At 43.6% G+C, this 17,571-nt stretch overlaps 2 protein-coding genes across 3 annotated transcripts in view; one reads left to right on the forward strand and one right to left on the reverse strand.

Moving 5' to 3' along the window:
- LOC149466411 (kinesin-like protein KIF15-A) overlaps positions 1–707 on the reverse strand; it is a gene marked incomplete at its 3' end in the record, with an annotated part of 78,566 nt that extends 77,859 nt beyond the window's left edge. The window contains exon 1 of the mRNA XM_089672544.1: positions 496–707. Within this exon, the coding sequence (XP_089528670.1) occupies positions 496–514 (19 nt within the window). The remainder of the gene's footprint in view (positions 1–495) is intronic.
- On the forward strand, positions 592–16,406 carry KIAA1143 (KIAA1143 ortholog). 2 transcript variants are annotated; one of them, XM_089672500.1, is made up of 4 exons: positions 592–745; positions 8,449–8,569; positions 12,295–12,439; positions 15,406–16,406. In XM_089672500.1, exons 2-4 carry the CDS (start codon positions 8,462–8,464, stop codon positions 15,606–15,608), a joined length of 456 nt encoding a protein of 151 aa, XP_089528626.1. In that variant the 5' UTR covers positions 592–745; positions 8,449–8,461; the 3' UTR covers positions 15,609–16,406. The 2 variants fall into 2 exon arrangements, with proteins under 2 accessions (XP_089528626.1, XP_089528627.1); XM_089672501.1 differs by lacking the exon at positions 592–745 and adding an exon at positions 784–870.
- Positions 16,407–17,571: the final 1,165 nt, after the last annotated feature.

The raw sequence follows: 17,571 nt of genomic DNA on the forward strand, positions 1-17,571 counted from the left end.
CCCTCCGTAAAGGAGTACCCATCGCTCCCTCCGTCCCCTCCATAAAGGAGTACCCGTCGCTCCCTCCGTCCCCTCCATAAAGGAGTACCCGTCGCTCCCTCCGTCCCCTCCATAAAGGAGTACCCGTCGCTCCCTCCGTCCCCTCCATAAAGGAGTACCCGTCGCTCCCTCCGTCCCCTCCATAAAGGAGTACCCGTCGCTCCCTACGTCTTATCCTACAGTAAAAATCCATGTAACTGCAAAGGAAGAGAATACGTGAATTAGTGATGGAACACAGCCCCGTCCTGTGTCCTTCCCCACCCTGGGGAGATGAGATGGGGGGGGGGTGTATGTATGTGTGTGTGTGTATATATATATATCCCATTCATCAGGACTCGTTATGTGGTACTGAGATGTATAGAAAACAGACCCATATGGATGAGGCTGACTACTACCATACATATATATAAAATGACCGGGACACAGGAGAGCAGCCCTCACACACTACAGACTTACTCTTTGTCCCCGGCGCCATCCTCCTCCTCCCCGGTCTCTCCCGCTGGGTCGCGGTATCTCTCGGTCACTTTCACAACAAAAATGGCGGATCCTTCAAATTTGGCGCTTTCACACGGAGCCTGTCACAGCGCCACATAAGATTTCAAGCTGTCCGAGTCATGTGACCGGCCTGGAGGAGGGGGCGGAGTTAGGGGCCTGCTTGCTGCTGCCAATGGAGGGTGAGCGTCGCTGGTAACTGTTGTGTATGGAGGTGAGTGAGGGGGAGGCCAGGGGGGTTGTTGTACACGAGCGGGGGGATGCTGTAGAACTACAGGGCCCGGTGTGAGCTGTGCATGCTGGGAGTTCCGCACGACCTGGACAGCAGAGCCCTGTAATGTATGTGTGCTCTTCATATTTCCCCGGATGCTCTGTGCCCCTTCTGTCTGCATAGGTTTTTTTGCTTTGTTTTCTTTGTGACTTCCTTTATTGATGTCCACATACATGTCCTTCTACATTGCTCACCCAGGTATGAGTGAGGTAGCCCCCCAGCCTACTAGAAGACCCTTGTCACACATCCCAGGAGTCCCCAGGGCCATCAAAAAAGCATGTGCCATGGCATTTCCTCAGGAGCTGGCTGCCTCTTCCTGGTTCTCACAGCTGGCTCCTTGTGTGTCCTCTGTAGAAATGAGCAGGGGCGTCCTCTGAACTTGCCTGTACCCCAACTTCAAAGTCATGCCTTTTTATTGGTCCAGTCAGCTGCGAACTGGGTCATTCACCACCCTGTAGCAAATGTCGGGGTGCGATTAGGGGTGCCACCTCATCCCTTTAAAACCGAACACATTAATTACAGGTTCTGAGGATAATGTAATGCAGATAAGGCACCAAGCGAGTTTAATGACCACCTTAACCACTTCACGTCCAGACTCTTTCACCCCTTTCCTGTCCAGGCCAATTTTCAGCTTTCAGTGCTATCACACTTTGAATGACAATTGCGCTGTCATGCAACACTGTACCTATATTAATTTTTTAGCATTTTTTTGAGACAGATAAAACTTTATCTTGGTTGTATTTATTCCCCACTGGGATTTTTATTTTTTTTTACTATGTAAATGAAAAAGTCCAAAAATTAAAAAAAAAAGTGTTTTTCTTATAATATTTTTCAAATAAATAGTATTTCATCATAAATCTTGGCCAAAATTTATTCTGTATATCTTTTAAGTAAAAAAAATAAATAACCCAAATTAGTTTATAACCAAAAATAAAATTTTTAAACATTTTGTTTTTACATTTTTATTTTATTTTTTATATTATTATTATTTTTTTATTTTTTACATACTGTCACCCTAGCAGTACAGTGTCACCATGGTGACACTGAACTACTTGTGGGGGGGTGATGATTTTTTTTTTGCATTGATAGCGTTTACACCCATAAAGGCTGCAACAGCAATCATTTCTCCTTCTCTCTGGCTGCATTCTTGCAGCCATTGAGAACTACTGTGTGAGCTGTGATTGGTCACAGCTTGTCACATGGTACAAGGCTGTTGTGAATGTGATCATTCACAGATTTCACATGTAGTAAGCAATGATGTCAAAAGTGACATCTTGCTTACTACTCTGCATGTGATCACTGATTGGCACCTCGCACAGAGGTCCTGTATGACGATCGGTGTTCCACTGTGTCCAGAGGACACAGCGGGCACCGGATCGCAGTGCTGCGCGCTCCCAGGGAGTGCGCACAAGCAGGGGGCGGGGAGGCCATTTATAAATGGCCACCCGACCCTGCACTGCCTCCGTCTGACTGTTTATATACAACAGCCGGACGGGAGGTAATCTGCCACAGAACCTGTGTAATTAATGTGTTCAGTTTTAAAGGGATGAGGTGGCGACCCTAACTTACCCCTACGTTTGCATGTGCTACGGGGCACTGAATGACCCGGTTCACAGCTGACTGGACCAATAAAAGGGCATGACTTTGAAGTTGGGGTACAGGCAAGTTCAGAGGACGCAAAAAAACTGAAAAAGAATTCACAAAGAGAAATCGGTTACATTATTGACAGAAAACGATACCCAGGAAGTCATCAAAAAGTATGCTTTTTGCAGACTTTGCACATATATAGATACTTAGATAAAGACCACAGTTAGCCATCACCACAAGATGAGACCGTACCAAAGGAAACAACCTAAAACAAAAATAATAAAAGGACGTCATGACCGGCCATGTATGTAGTTATGCTGTAAAGACAACGACACTAGGTCTTATGTATAAACAGCACAGGCACATGGGAAACACCACCATGTTGGGGATGTAGACGATAAATATTGATATATAAGGCTGTGCATCAATAATGTAAAAACATTACACTTGTACCAATGAGATATATGGACTGGGGAGCCCAACTAGACAGTGCTAGAGATCTGGTAAAAATTCAACTCTGGGCATGAATCAAACAAATATGTACACAGCACATAAATATGAACTAAACTGCTAGTATGTGCGCCAATAGAAGATATAGAGACTCGTAATGTCATTGCTCAACTACGCAATCATCAGGTAAATGTAATGTGCCTTTTTGAAGGGCTTCCAGATTGAACATGACTGATATAGCTGAAGATAGTGCTCAAAATATGACATTTGGGTGATCATGGAACTTAGACGAAACTTGGTATTAATAATGACTTCTCCATGAGACATCCGCCATCTGAAGTTGGAGTGGCAGGGCCCTGCCAATGATGATATAAATGTAATTCACCGCTGGTATGCGGCCTGAATGCCTCCCTTAATATATAGCAGACATGAAAACAATATGAATATCCACACAGGATAGTGGGGGTAGGGTGCTGCGCACCATCTATGAAGTATGACATTGTGTCCCTATCCTGTGATAAAGAAGTTCAGAGGATGCCCCTGCTCATTTCTACTGAGGACACACAAGGGACCAGCTGTAAGGACCAGGAAGAGGCAGTGAGCTCCTGAGGAAATGCCATGGCACTTACCCCTGACTCTAAAGACACTTGTGAGCTGGGGATGGGTATAGGGTTGCTGGGAGGATCTATTGTCGCTGCTGGGGATCTATTTTACTGCTTTTCTTGTTATCACAAACAAATTCCATACAATTTACTTAGCATCACAAAATGATACTTGGTTCTGTATTCTTTTAAAGGGACGATCCTGAGAGGTGGGTAGGGGGTGGAACCAAGGAATTGTGCTCAGAGGTGGGAACAAGGAGTGACTCGGAAAGAGGGAGTTTCTGCACCTATCCTGAGGGGAAAAAAAGCCTTGCCGCTAAGTCTGTCATAAGGTGCTGGTATGCGGTGCATACCGGTACATTATGACTTAAACCTGAAGAGGCCCGATTGTGGGTTTTTTTTTGTGTATGGCAGTTTACAATGCTTTAAAGCAGAGCCAACCGAACTAAGCAGAGCCAACCGCAAAGAAATGCTTACCCCCTCTTTTCAGTGATGTGGTGTGTGACAGTGCAAGGCCCTTCCATTGAGAAAATGGAAGTAGACATGATACAGGGATCGCAGTGCGGGGCTCTGGAATATCTGTTTACAACGGAGAAAAATGATCTTTTGGTTTTCTCCAGGTTTTGGCATTCCCGGATTGGGTTCTGGAGTTTGGAGACTTGAAAGAGTTTTGGGAAGGGAAGAAGTCTCCAACCCAGAAGTGTCCAGGTCTTACAGAAGACCAGCGAGCTGTGTGCGCAAGGGCAGGGGCGGACTGACAACTCATGGGGCTCCTGGGCAATAGAGGATCATGGGGTCCCTGTGTCCTTGCCCAAACTCAAAAAAGCCTATGAAAAAGGTACCAGGGGCATCTCATGGGGCCCCCTACTGACCCCGAGCCCTCGGGCAGTGCCCGAGTTTCCAAATGGTCAGTCCGCCCCTGTGCAAGGGTGTACACCCATTCTAATGACAGGTTTGGGCATAGTTCAGAGCTCCAGTTAGGAGACAGGTGTGCTCCACTCAGGAGACAGCATTTTGTGCTGGAGACAGGAGATTCCTTGTCCAGAGGCCTGACAGAGTTAAAGCGGAGTTCCAGTTGAATAATAAAAAAAAAAAAAAAGTCAGCAGCTACAAAAGCTGTAGCTGCTGACTTTTAAAATACAGACACTTACCTGTCCCTTGATTCAGCAGCATCCTCGCCATGGCTGCTTTCACTGGAAGTCTCCTCTCCCTGGCTCCAGCATCTTCACTGTGGGCACCCGGCTGTGACAGCTTGCGGCTTCGCAGCCATGTACCCATTGCGCAAGTGCGAGTAGTGCTGCGCTTTGTGAATGGTCCCATAGTCTAGGACCTGTCACGTGTCCCACAAGACTACAGGGAGGGAGGACAACTTCCGCTTGGGAGCAAGTGCCTGTCAAATTCGGGTACTCCCTTCCCCGCTCCCTGAAGGTGCCAACCCTTAACTGGGAGCATGGGACTAAGGTTTAAAGCAGAACTTCCCCTTTTGGGTGGAGCTCCACTTTAAGGTGGCTGAGCTAGTCTGGAAGACTGAGGAAGTTGAGTCAACTAGGCAAGTCCAGGACTGAGGAAGACCAGGGTGTCTGGAGAACCCCTATGAAGAGGTCAGGGAGTGGGCCCACGCAGCAGGCTGCTGCAACTAAAAGGGCTGAGAGAGCCAGGGACACAGACACTGGGGTCAATTCACTAAGAGATAAAAACCACATGAATTTTTGAGGTAAAATAACTAATGCGGTATTTGTCTCAAATGTCATCAATTCATTAAAAAACATGCATTATTTACCGAATCTGTTAACTATTGGTTTTGCAATATTATAACTTAAATTTAGCATTATTTTTTGCATGCTTTTTTTCCACTTTTTTTTTTAAGTTGCTAACACTGAATCAGAGGAAGATCCAGTAGTTCTGTAAATAAATGCACACAGAAATGTTATGAATCTGTGAAAACATTCTAGTGTGCTTTTAATCACAGAACCAGCTTCCTCTGGTGAAATGTTACAATTTATTTTCATTGCTGGGCTCAGGGCAGAACATTTCCACACTGATACATTGTATACTTTTAATTTACTGGCCAGTGCAGAGTTCCCATATTGTTATTTTGTACATTCCTAACATACCAACTACCTACTGGCAGGTGATAAATAACGAATCTGTGTGTGCTTTAGTGAATTGATTTTATTTATCTTTTTTTTTTGCAGTATTTACCACACATTTTTTAACATATGCAGAATTTACTTCCTAGTTTATATTTTACTTTGATGAATTGATTCTTCTGTTCAGGGGCGGACTGACCATTTGGAAACTCGAAGCACTGCCCGAGGGCCCGGGGTCAGTAGGGGGCCCCATGAGATGCCCCTGGTACCTTTTTCATAGGCTTTTTTGAGTTTGGGCAAGGACACAGGGGCCCCATGATCCCCTATTGCCCGGGGGCCCTATGAGTTGTCAGTCCGCCCAGCTTCTATTATCTCATGCAATATTTCCAAAAAATGGGTCACAAGACTCTTGTCACATGAGAAATCCTTTAGAGAATTGACCCCACTGTGTAAGATGGTCTCAGGGACCAGCCAAAGGACAAGGTTTAAGGCTTAAGCAATGGCACTACTGAAGAGAGAGCCTGGAAGCACTGTATTCTTTTTATTGTGCCTGTTTTGATGGTGAAAATTATACCTGTTTGCAAATGTTTATAATAGAAACAAAGAAAAGCTTTTTTTTTTTTCACATTTTTTGCTTTTTTTTTTTTCGTTTATAGTATAAAAAATAAAACGCCCAGTGGCGATTAAATACCACCAAAAGAAATCTCTACCTGTGTGAAAACAAAATGATACAAATTTCATAAGCGTACAGTGTTGCATGACCGTGCAATTGTCATTCAAAGTGTGAGAGCGCTGAAAGCTGAAAATTGGCCTGGGCACGAAGGGAGTAAAATTACCTGGTAGGTAAGTGGTTAAACACAATTGGGACTGGCATGGTCTCACTAAAAATGCCTCTACTATTGAGCTAACAAACCCCAAATTTCACAGGTGGTTAAATCCCTCACCTGCCGCTGCCATCTTCTCCTCGGCCATACTGGGGTGCTGGGTTTTCAGCCTCTTGATTGGTCGGTCAGGAAATGATTTCATCCAGCACATTCTCACAGGAGTCCATTATTCCTACAAAGCCATCTTTTGCTGGGAATGCACAGTAGAGCTTTGCATGCGCGGCGCAGTGGGCATTCAATAAAAACTGCAAGGAAGCAGGTGTTATTGCAGAAAAGACAGCATGACAAGAAAGAGCTCACTGCTCATTTTTTTTATCATTCACATTTAGTTCCGCTTTAACTGGTATGCAGATCAGTTCACAATTACTACGAAAAAATGCAACCAGAAATAGCCAGGTGACTTGAATTTTTAGAAGGATGTTAGTACTGGAAGTGCCCACATTTCTGTCATTATACTCTTTACATACATTGAGATTAAAAAGGATCTTCATCCCACTTTCTTTTTCAGTACACCATTTCCTGATTCGTTTGCAGCCGGCCACCAGATGACTAGAGGGGAGTTTAGGCGTACTTCAACCAACTCTCTTCTATCTAGTTGTACTCTTGTTTTGGTCCAGTCAGTGACCTGGCCGGAGGCTGATTGTACGGAGATAAGAGCGTGATTTAGAACAGTGTTTCTCAACCTTTTTTCAGTCGAGGCACCCCATAAAATTATGGACAGTCCCGAGCCACCCTTTAAAATCATGGACAGTGTTGAGGCATCCCATTCTAAAATGGGGTGCCTCCTAGACTGTCCATAATTTTAAAAGGCACCCCATTCTAAAATGTGAAAAACTATTCTATTTAGTTTTATATAACACAGCAACATCCACACATGTAGGACACCCAACATTAGAGGTGATTTATTCTTCCAAAGCAAATACACTTTTGCACACTGGTACTGACTAGTATTCCAATGTTTCTCTTCTCCCTCAGTTTTTCTCTATCACTGCGCTAATGTGACCCCAGCACTGATGGAGAGGGACATGGGAGGGTCAAACTAGGATGCTGTGCAGGCAGCTAATATCCTCCTTATCAACTGATCATGTCATTGGTTGTCAGGCCCCTTGTGGCTAGAAGGTCATAATGGTGCACAATGAAAACCTGTGGCTTTGTGTAACTAAAAGGCAGGCTTGTTTCACCTGCTGGCTTGCATACAAGCTTTGGGCAATTTTTTAGAAATTTTGGCAAGGCACCCCTGAAGAAACCTCAAGGCACTCCAGGGTGCCTGGGCACCCTTGTTGAGAAAGGCTGACTTAGAAGAAAGTCAAAACTCAAAAATAGTGGACTCCTGACCTGTGGTGAGCTCAGATGTTTTCAGACACAAGTCTGAACCTGTCTGAGCTATCTGCCCAAGCTAATGACCAATCATTTTCAGCAGAAGCAATTCCTACCCCACCACCGCAGGTATACACACCCCTTTCAAATGTGCAGCTGTGGGGAGGGGAATGCCTCAGCCGCCTATGAGTGGCTGTCAACTTTGACAGCTTCCCAACGGGATAGCTCAGGTAGTTTGAACTTGTGTCTGAACATACCTGAGCTCATCCCTGCTCCTGACATAAGAGAGGAAGCTGGCAGTACGGAAACGGTAAGAGTACTGCTGAACAACGCTGGATTTGCTGGGTATGTGGGTATGTTTTCTATCCAGTCAAACAGGCCCTTTTACTACTCAGTTATTGGTAGATAAAAAGAAAATTGTACAATTATATTTTAACCTGCTTGTTGAACGTAAAGTGGACCTTTACTTAGAAATATGTTTGCACCATTCTAACCGTGCCCCCTCCACAATCTAAAAAGCAGAGCTTGCAAGGTATTCGGTTTAATAACCTTTTCATTGGAGCAGCCGTTAGACTCTGCTTTCTGTTTTGCAATACTGCCCTATAGTGGTTGTGTGTTAAAGCTCATTCTCATAATGTAAGTCTATCAATAAGAATGCACTTGGTGTTTACCTAATATCTTTATACTTTCTTGTTAATACTTTGTTATCTGTACAGTTGCCTTTCAGCCATGAGTAAGAAGAATCGGGTGTCCTATGTTAAGCCTGCAGAGCCCTCCTTCCTGACAAAGTTTAAGAAAGATGTTGGCTACACGGAGGGTCCAACTGTAGATACTAAGGTGTGTATCTGTTTATGTATATTGTCCATATTCAAAGGGTTAGTTAGCATTTTCAGAAAAGATGATCTAACACCCTTAACCCACCCTCCACGTCCGCAGTCCCCGTTGTACTTGCCTCATTGGGTAATGAGCTCCCAGTGCTGACTCAGCCACTGTAGCGGTCTGGGGATTTGAAATCCCTGCTCTTATCCCTCTTCTTTCTGCAGGGATTGCAGAATTTCTAAGTATTAAAAAGTAAGATAAGTATGAGTAGCAGAGGAGGTAGGTCATAAATAGAACTGAATAATCTACCCATTTAGGGCAAAGTGAACAGGTTCACTTTAAAGTGGTTGTAAACCTCAGGCATGAAATATGAACAAAGCATATTCCAATGCCTCAATTATCTCAATTAAGATCACTGAGTGCCGTTTCTGTCTGCTTCTTTGTTCCTCTGCTATCAGCCTGAAATGCTTCTGACATGTTTTCTGGACACTACCAGAAAAAAGGTGACAGGGGAGGGACCTCCAGCAGCTTGACAGCCTCAGAGGTGCGTGTGTGTGTCTTCCCTCCAATCAGCTGTCAGAGCTCTTCTCAGTGAGCTCTGCAGTGTGTAATTTCAGCTCTCTGCCCCCTTTTTCCCGAACACTCAAATTTTTAAATTCATCACTTTGAATGGATGTATAGAAGGGAGGACTGCAAATAGATGGGTTCAACATATGTACGAGGATTTGTTTAATCTCTTTGTATCAATTGAGGCCAGTCACTTCACTGGGTATATGCAAAGATTACAACAATTTAACTTTGAATAGTTAATTTGGACTAACCTGGGCGAAACAAGCTATTTACGTCACTAACAGTGTTTGTTGTTTACAGGAATTATGTAAGGGTTTAAAACCACTTTAAAGATTCATCAGAATTAAAATTACTAGTTAGGTTAGTCACTTAAATTTTTCACAGATACTGTAGATCTGTAAATGTTTCAGGAGACTGAGTAGTGATGATATCTGAGATAAAACTGTAGACCAACATAGACAGTCACAGACCGCAACCGCTTATGAATTTGATTCCTGATTTGGCCACATGACCTATGCAGTGCTGATAAATGGAACAACATGCTTCAGATAAAAGGAAGTCCCCATTGCCATAAACTTGCTTGTCCAACTTGTTAAAAGCAATAGTTGTATTATATGCTGTTATTGGGTTGTGTGTAAGCAGCCTTCTTTCTTGTTGATAATCCTATGGAGGAATACTGGTAACACACTTAGTAGGCACTGGTGAAGGTTGATGAACAGAACAATAGATCTGTAGTTTGCTGCCCTGTAAATGTTGGCATAATTTGACCTTTTGTTTAAAGAACACCTGTCTTGAGTGAGACATGGAAGCTGCCATTGCTATTTGTCATTTTGCCGATGCCAAATTCCTGACTGTTATGTTCACCCCCTTGCGTCATACATTGTATCCTTTTCCTGGAACAAGAATGCAGATGAGGAAGTCTGACTTAAAGTGGTTGTAAACCCTTACGCATACCCAGTGAAGTGATTGGTCTCAGGTGATACATAGAGATGAAACAAATCCTACATACGTTTTACCTATTTATCCAGCTGTCTGTCCCCTACATACATTCAAAGTGCAGAATTTACACAGAATCTCTCAGCTCTGCAATGCAGGGGGCAGGAAGCTGACGTTACACTCAGTTTGGAGAGTTCTGAGAGCAGTTTGGAGGGAAGGAACACCCCCCTCTCCACACAGCAAATAAGAACAGAGATGAGGCTGTGGTTCACAGGCTGTGCCCTCCCTGTCACATTTTTTCCTCTTGGTGTTAGGAAAAACTTGTGAGGCGTGAGTCGTGTAGATAGTAGGAAATGACACTTGGTGCTTTTCTGAGATAAGTACACACTATAGAGCAGGGGCGGACTGACCATTTGGAAACTCGGGCACTTCCCGAGGGCCTGGGGTCAGTAGGGGGCCCCATGAGATGCCCCTGGTACCTTTTTCATAGGCTTTTTTGGAGTTTGGGCAAGGACACAGGGGCCCCATGATCCCCTATTGCCTGGGGGCCCCATGAGTTGTCAGTCCGCCCCTGCTATAGAGGGATGTGCTTTTTAATATTTCATGCCTGAGGTTTTCAACCACTTTAACAGATGTGCATAATTGTTAGAGGTCAGTGACACAGACTTCTTTTAATCACATTAGCCAGTGAACTAACCAGACAGCTAATATCTTCAAAATTGGCAGTAAAAGTTTGTTGAAAGCTGAACATCACTCTTATAAAGATCCCCTTTTAGTTGCCACCCCATAGTAAAGCTGGCCTTGCACAACGCAAATTTTAGCAAATACTGAAGCAGCTCAAATTTTTGAGCCTTGGGTGGCTCTGTCCACACCTCCTGTCTTTGAGTCTTTCTGTTTTCGCTACATGAGAAGGAGCTAACATACACTTTCCATAGTTATGTAGCCTAAGTTCTCTTTATATGCTACCCATTATAAGATGTCGATGTCAGATGTGAGACTTTTGCTGTGGTAATAATCGCTCATAAGAATATATATGGGGTTATTTACTAAAACTGCATGGTGCAAAATATGCTGCAGCTCTGCACAGAAACTAATCAGCTTCCAGGTTTTATTGTCAAAGCTTAATTGAACAAGCTGAAGTTAGAAGCTGATTGGCTACCATGCACAGCTGCACCAGATTCTGAGCGCTCCAGTGTTAGTAAATCAACCCATAGAGTGAAACTATGTGGACATGAATGCACTTGTGTTTGTTTTTCCTTTTCCTTCAAACCCATTTGTTGTAGTTCAATGCTGTTTTTATTGCCGGTTGTCATTTGCATCCAAGACCCTAGCTTGTGTCATTTCCATCTAAGGCCTTGGCTGGTAACATAACCAGGACAAATTCAAATCCATTCTGATATGCATAGAACATCTTCCAAGTGAGCCTGATGGAGAATTGTCTGCCAAACAGTGACTGCATCCTATCAGATGTAGTCACTGTTTGCATATTCAGGAAGCCATAGGTGTTGCAGTTGATTGAATACAACACTTGGCAGTGAAGATACTTTTCCATTTAGCATGGATGGGTGAAATGTATTGATTTTCTTTGTTCGGCTCACAAGCAAGAGAAATCAAGCCATGTATGGCTATCATTAGACTTTATTGCTCATTTACTGTAGGGAATAAACAGAGAGGGATACTTGCCTTATTCCTCATTACCACTGCAGCCAGGACTTGTATGATCTCCGGCCCTGGATTGTGAGCAGGTTTTAACAGCCTTGGGTAGTATTTATGATCGCCAGTCCTGCATCGTACACATAGTCGGCAAGGGGGCAGCTATTGACTAGCAAAGAGTAGTGCATTTGTGGCACTGGTTGTCCTCCGAGAATAAGAAATATGTTCATAGTAAAGATTATGCACACAGTGTAGCACATTCCATCCAGGTCCACAGAATAACTTGCAATGATGCATTTAAAAAGGTCAGAGATGAATGGTCTCTACTCAGCAAAGGTTGCAATTAGGAATGTCTGCTATCTCATGGAAATAGGAAAACCAAATCCAAATATATTCCTGTAGTGTGGATAATTAGAAGAAAGAATAATGACTTGGTGTGAAATATGTCCTAACTGTAAATCTTAGTATGTGGATCTTCAGGTAAACAGATGCAATTCTTTATTATGCATTCTTTAAAGCGGTGCTTCTACAGAATGGCTGGTATAACATGTTCTTTTTTTTGTTCTAAAATGTTCTCCCATCAGCGGCAGGACCTTCCTACTGTAGCAGATGACAGTGATGGCAGTGACAAGGAGGATGAACAGCCACAAGTTGTAGTGCTTAAGAAAGGTGACCTTTCAGAAGATGAGGTTATGAAAATTAAACAACAAATTAAAGAAAATTCAAAAGGTTAGTAAATATTTTGTTACGGTTAGTCAATTTGTGCTGTATTTTACAGTTTTGAACATATCTATTCTATCCTTGTTCATAAACATTCTGTTCTTTATCAAAGGAGCAAAGCTGTTTGCTGCACTATTAACAAGCCATTGCTGCATGATTACGCTCCTAGGGAGTAATGCTAAAGTTGCCACACATGATGTATAATGGAAATGTAGGATGATCAAATCCCTACATGCATCGTTAGCTGCAGCATTGATTTAAAGCCAATCTCCTGGTTTCATTAACTTAACTAAGCTTGTACAAACAAACTGTTTACTTCACTAACAGTTGCAGCAGCTGAGAGGGCTTTATAAGCACTTGAGCTCCAGAAGATTTTGTCCCTTCATGACCAGGGCATGTTTTGCTATTCAGCACTGCTCTACTTTAACTGACTTTAATATATATACATTACACACACTGCACTGTCACAAGTGCAGTACAGCACCATCATATGACTGTTGTGGCAGTAATGAGGAATACTGACTGGTGACAATGTTTAAAAAAAATAAGTAAATTTTTTTTTTTTGTTTTCCATTAATTTTTGAGTTTTTTTTTTTTTCTTCCCCAACACAGTAATACAAATTGGTACAAATCTGTACAAATTAAAAGAGAGTATCAAGATATGATACGTACATTATTTTACATTCTTGTGCATAAAATTATGACTTAGTACTTGGTGGCAAATCCCTTATTGGCAATCACAGAGGTGAGACGTTTCCTGTAGTTGGCCACCAGGTTTGCACACATCTCAGGAGGGATTTTGGCCCACTCCTCTTGGCAGATCCTCTCCAAGATATTAAAGTTTGGTGGCTGACGTTTGGCAACTCGAACTTTCAGCTCCCTCCACAGATTTTCAATCGGATTAAGGTCTGGAGACTGGCTAGGCCACTCCAGGACCTTAATGTGCTTCTTCTTGAGCCACTCCTTTGTTGCCTTAGCCATGTGTTTTGGGTCATTGTCATGCTGGAACACCCATCCACGACCCATTTTCAAGGTAGTTAATCCAAGGTTCCCAAATTCTTTCAAAGTTTGATATCTTCTGCTGCAGAATGGCTTGAGAGGCATTCATTCAGCATTATATAGGACAATTTAGACTTTACGAGATCAAAAGGGATCACTGGAGATTTCCAAGATCTCGCTACCATGATCCTGGCCACTATGAAACTAAATGTTATGAGACTTTGCGAGTTTTCAACTTAACCATTCATCACAGGTGTGATCACTAGTGATCTGTGATTTTGTTGACTCTGTGATCATGTGATCTGTGCAGCATGCGTGTCAGGGCAGGGCTGTGGAACGGACAGGTAGGCCTAGTGGCAGGGTAACGCACTGGCTGACGACAACCACCACCAACAGACCGAAGTCCCTCAGGGCGCGGAGTCTAAGTCCCAGGCTGCCCTTCACCAGGGCCCCTGATGGTGGGGATGGACTTGACGCAGCCAGGAACCAGGTCGCGGCCCCGAGACACCCCGGCTGCGGTAATGGCCGCCGCCAATAGCGTGTAGCTGGTGAGAATGACAATAGCGTAATCAGGCAAGCCGGGTCGACAACAACGGGACAAAACGGTACAGAACAGTAGACAGAGAATAACAGGTCACGGGCCGGGTTCAGCAACGGAGGGTCAGATCGCAGGAAAACACAGAGAATGGTCAGGTCACAAGCCGAGTCAAATACCAGAAGAGTCATGAGCATATACACAGAGCTGTAGCAAGACAAAGACACAAGTGCAAAGAGCATGTGCGGGCCACAGGCTTATATATCATCAGCCACACCCCTCTGGGGGATGGACCTCAGAGACCTGAAGGCATAAAAGGATTCCCACCATGCACAGCAGAATCCAAGATGGACGCCAGCACATGGAGTAACATAACCTCAGGGAAAAGGTAGGACCTTGACAATGCGGGGGGAAACAGCTCAGCGATTTAGAGGAAACTATGAATGAATACAAAGCTTCCTATAATTGGCTGAGGTGGAGATCATTAAGTCATCAGCCTGCCTCTCTGGCCCAGCCAATTAGATGAAGCTTTGTATTCATTCATAGAATACAAAGCTACCTCTGACTGGTTGAGCAGTGCTCAACTTGCCTCAATTCTGTTACCTGCGTGGGATGGCAAAGTCTTGTCCTGCTGTTGCAATACAGCGCAATATACTGAATGTAACTGAGGCTACATACAGTTTATACAGCCTTCCCAGCCGCTGCAACTGTTGGTGCCGTAAATAGCTTGTTTCACCCAGCTTAGTCCAAATTAACTATACAAAGTTAAAGTGGTTGTAACCTTTGCAAATACCCAGTGAAGTGACTGGCCTCAGGTGATCCTACGTAAGTTGTACCTGTTTATCTAAAGCCATCTGTTCTCTACATCCATTCAAAAATCACTGTCAGTAACATATATACTGGCCCTTTCCCCTACACTTCTTCCTGAAACATCCCCCTGTGTGCCTGTGGGAGAGGAGGGAAGCCAGAGACGCTGTGGGGAACTGGAGGGGTGCACACGGGGAGGGGGGCGCAGGAAGCATGGCGAAGAGGATGGTGCACAGGTAGGGTGATCAGTGTGGTGGGGGAGGGGGGAAATTAGTACAACCTATCCCCTGTATCGGTCTTTCTGCAGCAGCTGAAAGAAGAGGATGGGAAGCCAGCTTTCAGCTGCTGCAGAGACAATACTACAGGGGATCAGTATAGTAATTGCCCCCAGCTGCGCCCATCGCCTTTCCTGCCCACATCCAATTCCCACTGCTGGCCCGGCCCTGATACGGGAGGACCATTGGTATCCCCAATAGTGGCTCTGATGGTAAAGATCATCTTATCAGTACTAAACATTTTTACAAAGATATCTGTTACAGCATCTGTTTTTCTAACTAAGACTCGAAGAACTGTATCAAGCAGATTATAATTACAAATCACACCAAATGTTTAAATCATCTCTTCATTCATGTAGATGATGATCCAGTCCCTGCTGATGGAAAGATCCTGTTCAGAAAGCCAGTTAAACGCACCACTGATAGCAAATTTTCAGGTATAAATGCAACTTCAAGCAAGAAGAAGAAGCCGGAAGAAAACCAGGAATCATCCAGCAAATCCAGCCAGAAACAAGTTCGAAATAGCAGTTTGCTGTCTTTTGATGAGGAAGATGAAGATTAGGCCTTGACTTTTCAGGATGGATGTTTTGAAGTTATTTACAAAATTCATAAAGTAAAACATATTTGATGTTTGTAAACTAGTTTTCCAAATTAGGTTTGCTTATAACCCTTGTTCAAAAGAGTTTCTGTTTTTTTTATCTGGTGGTACTTTTTAGTGCTGTTTGTACGCATGTTAATTTTTGATATAAGACTACTGAAAGCAAAAATATTTTTCTTTTATTGGCTTAAAGAAAAGCTGTTTTACTCTGGATGGAGGTCAGAAGATCACTGGATGCTAACACACCACCTAACTCTTAGGGCCTGTGTCAGCAGGCTTTTGTTCTATTCAGATGGAATTTGCATTCCTATGCAAGTCTTTGGGAATGCAAAACCCACTTTAAAGGGTAACTCCACATTCATGGGGAAAAGAAAAAAAAATAGTGCAGCACAGTGGCTAAATGGTTAGCATTTTTGCCTGGCAGTACTAGGGTTGTTGGTTCGAATCCCAACCACGGCACCACCTGCCTGAAGTTTGCATGTTCTCCCTGTGCCTGTGTGGGTTTCCTCCAGGTACTCTGGTTTCCTCCTACATTACAAAGATATGCTGGTAGGTTAATTGGTTCCTGTCTAAATTAGCCCTAGTATGGATATGCATGAGTGTGAGCTAGGGACCTTAGATTATACGCCCCTTGAGGGTTAGGGACTGATGCGAATGTACAGTGTGTGTGTATAAGTACCTGAAAGAAATAAATAGTAGAGTGTACACAGGTCATATTGTAATTGAATGTTCTTAAAAATTAAATTTCCCTTTTACACTGCAGTTCTGTAATTTTGTATAAAATGCAATACAGCTACCTGGAGGCATTCTGCACACAGATGGTGTACAGAATGCCTCCCAGAAATTTAATTTTCTGCTTAGGACATGTAAACACATATACAGAAGTACTGGAGAACATGTTGCCTAAAGGTAAGGAGAAAAGCGTCATGTGAAAACATACAACTGGGAACCACAATGAAACATTTGGAAAAAATGCAATACAAAGGGGCGTAAAGCAGGGTTATGGTTTAACTAGGGTGTACTGCACCTCAGAACTACCTATAGGTGCCATACAAAGTGTAGGAAGAAAGAAAAAAATGGGAGCAAGTTGGAAAGAGGAAGGAAAGAATAAAGGAGACCAAGAAAGGGAACAGAGGAGTGGGAGAGGGGTGTGTGATTTCCAATAGAGAAGGGGTAGTTTGGGACTGGACCAGTGTAGGAAATGGCATGTAGAACCATCATAGGGTGAGACTAAAGAAAAAAAAAATGTTAAGGGAGGAACAGGGAATCGTCAAAATTCGGTGAGAGGAAACGTTCCACCCAGGGGTTCCAGATCTTTAGAAATTTGGTGACAGAGTCCCTAATGGTTACTTCCACTTTGCCGTGAATCATAGCTTGCTTTACCTTGTTTCTAATAGAATACATAGGGATGGCAACTTCCATGATTTGGCCATAATTTGCTTAGCTGCCGTGGTGACTTGTAGGAGAAGCTTGAATTGGGATTTAGATATGGATGGAGGGTGAAGGTTTAGCAGGACTATGATTGGGTCTGGCGACAGTGGCTTTGCAAAGAGCAAGGACAGCTTATGAACAATTTTGGCCCAAAAAGCTTGGGCTACCGGCAAGACCACCAAATATGAAAATATGTTCCTACCACCACACAGCCCCAAAAACAATTAGGGGAATAACCGGGATATATTTAGTAATCCTCGCCGGGACCAATTACCATCGGGTCAATACATTTTAATTAGTCTCTACAGCTATTACGTTCTGCGAGGAGGATTTGGTAGCCAACCAGATGCGTTCCCAATCTGTAGGACTCAATTGATGTCCAAGATCTTTCTCTCACTTAGTGACATAGGTAGGGCTTGGCGAAGATTCAGGGGTTGAAAGGAGGTTATAGAGGGCAGAGATAAGGCCTCTCCTGTGAGGGTCCTGTAGCAAGAGA

This window comes from Staurois parvus, unplaced genomic scaffold, assembly GCF_062004578.1.
Source record: "Staurois parvus isolate SC_StPar_1 unplaced genomic scaffold, SC_StPar_1.0 ptg000130l, whole genome shotgun sequence".
Classification (NCBI taxonomy): domain Eukaryota; kingdom Metazoa; phylum Chordata; class Amphibia; order Anura; family Ranidae; genus Staurois; species Staurois parvus.

Bases quoted from the DNA above. Each gene is read 5' to 3' on its own strand.
- KIAA1143 (XM_089672500.1), top strand. From the start codon at position 8,462: ATGAGTAAGAAGAATCGGGTGTCCTATGTTAAGCCTGCAGAGCCCTCC. The intron at 8,570-12,294 runs GTGTGTATCTGT...TTCTCCCATCAG, and splicing joins GTCCAACTGTAGATACTAAG to CGGCAGGACCTTCCTACTGT. The intron at 12,440-15,405 runs GTTAGTAAATAT...TCATTCATGTAG, and splicing joins AATTAAAGAAAATTCAAAAG to ATGATGATCCAGTCCCTGCT.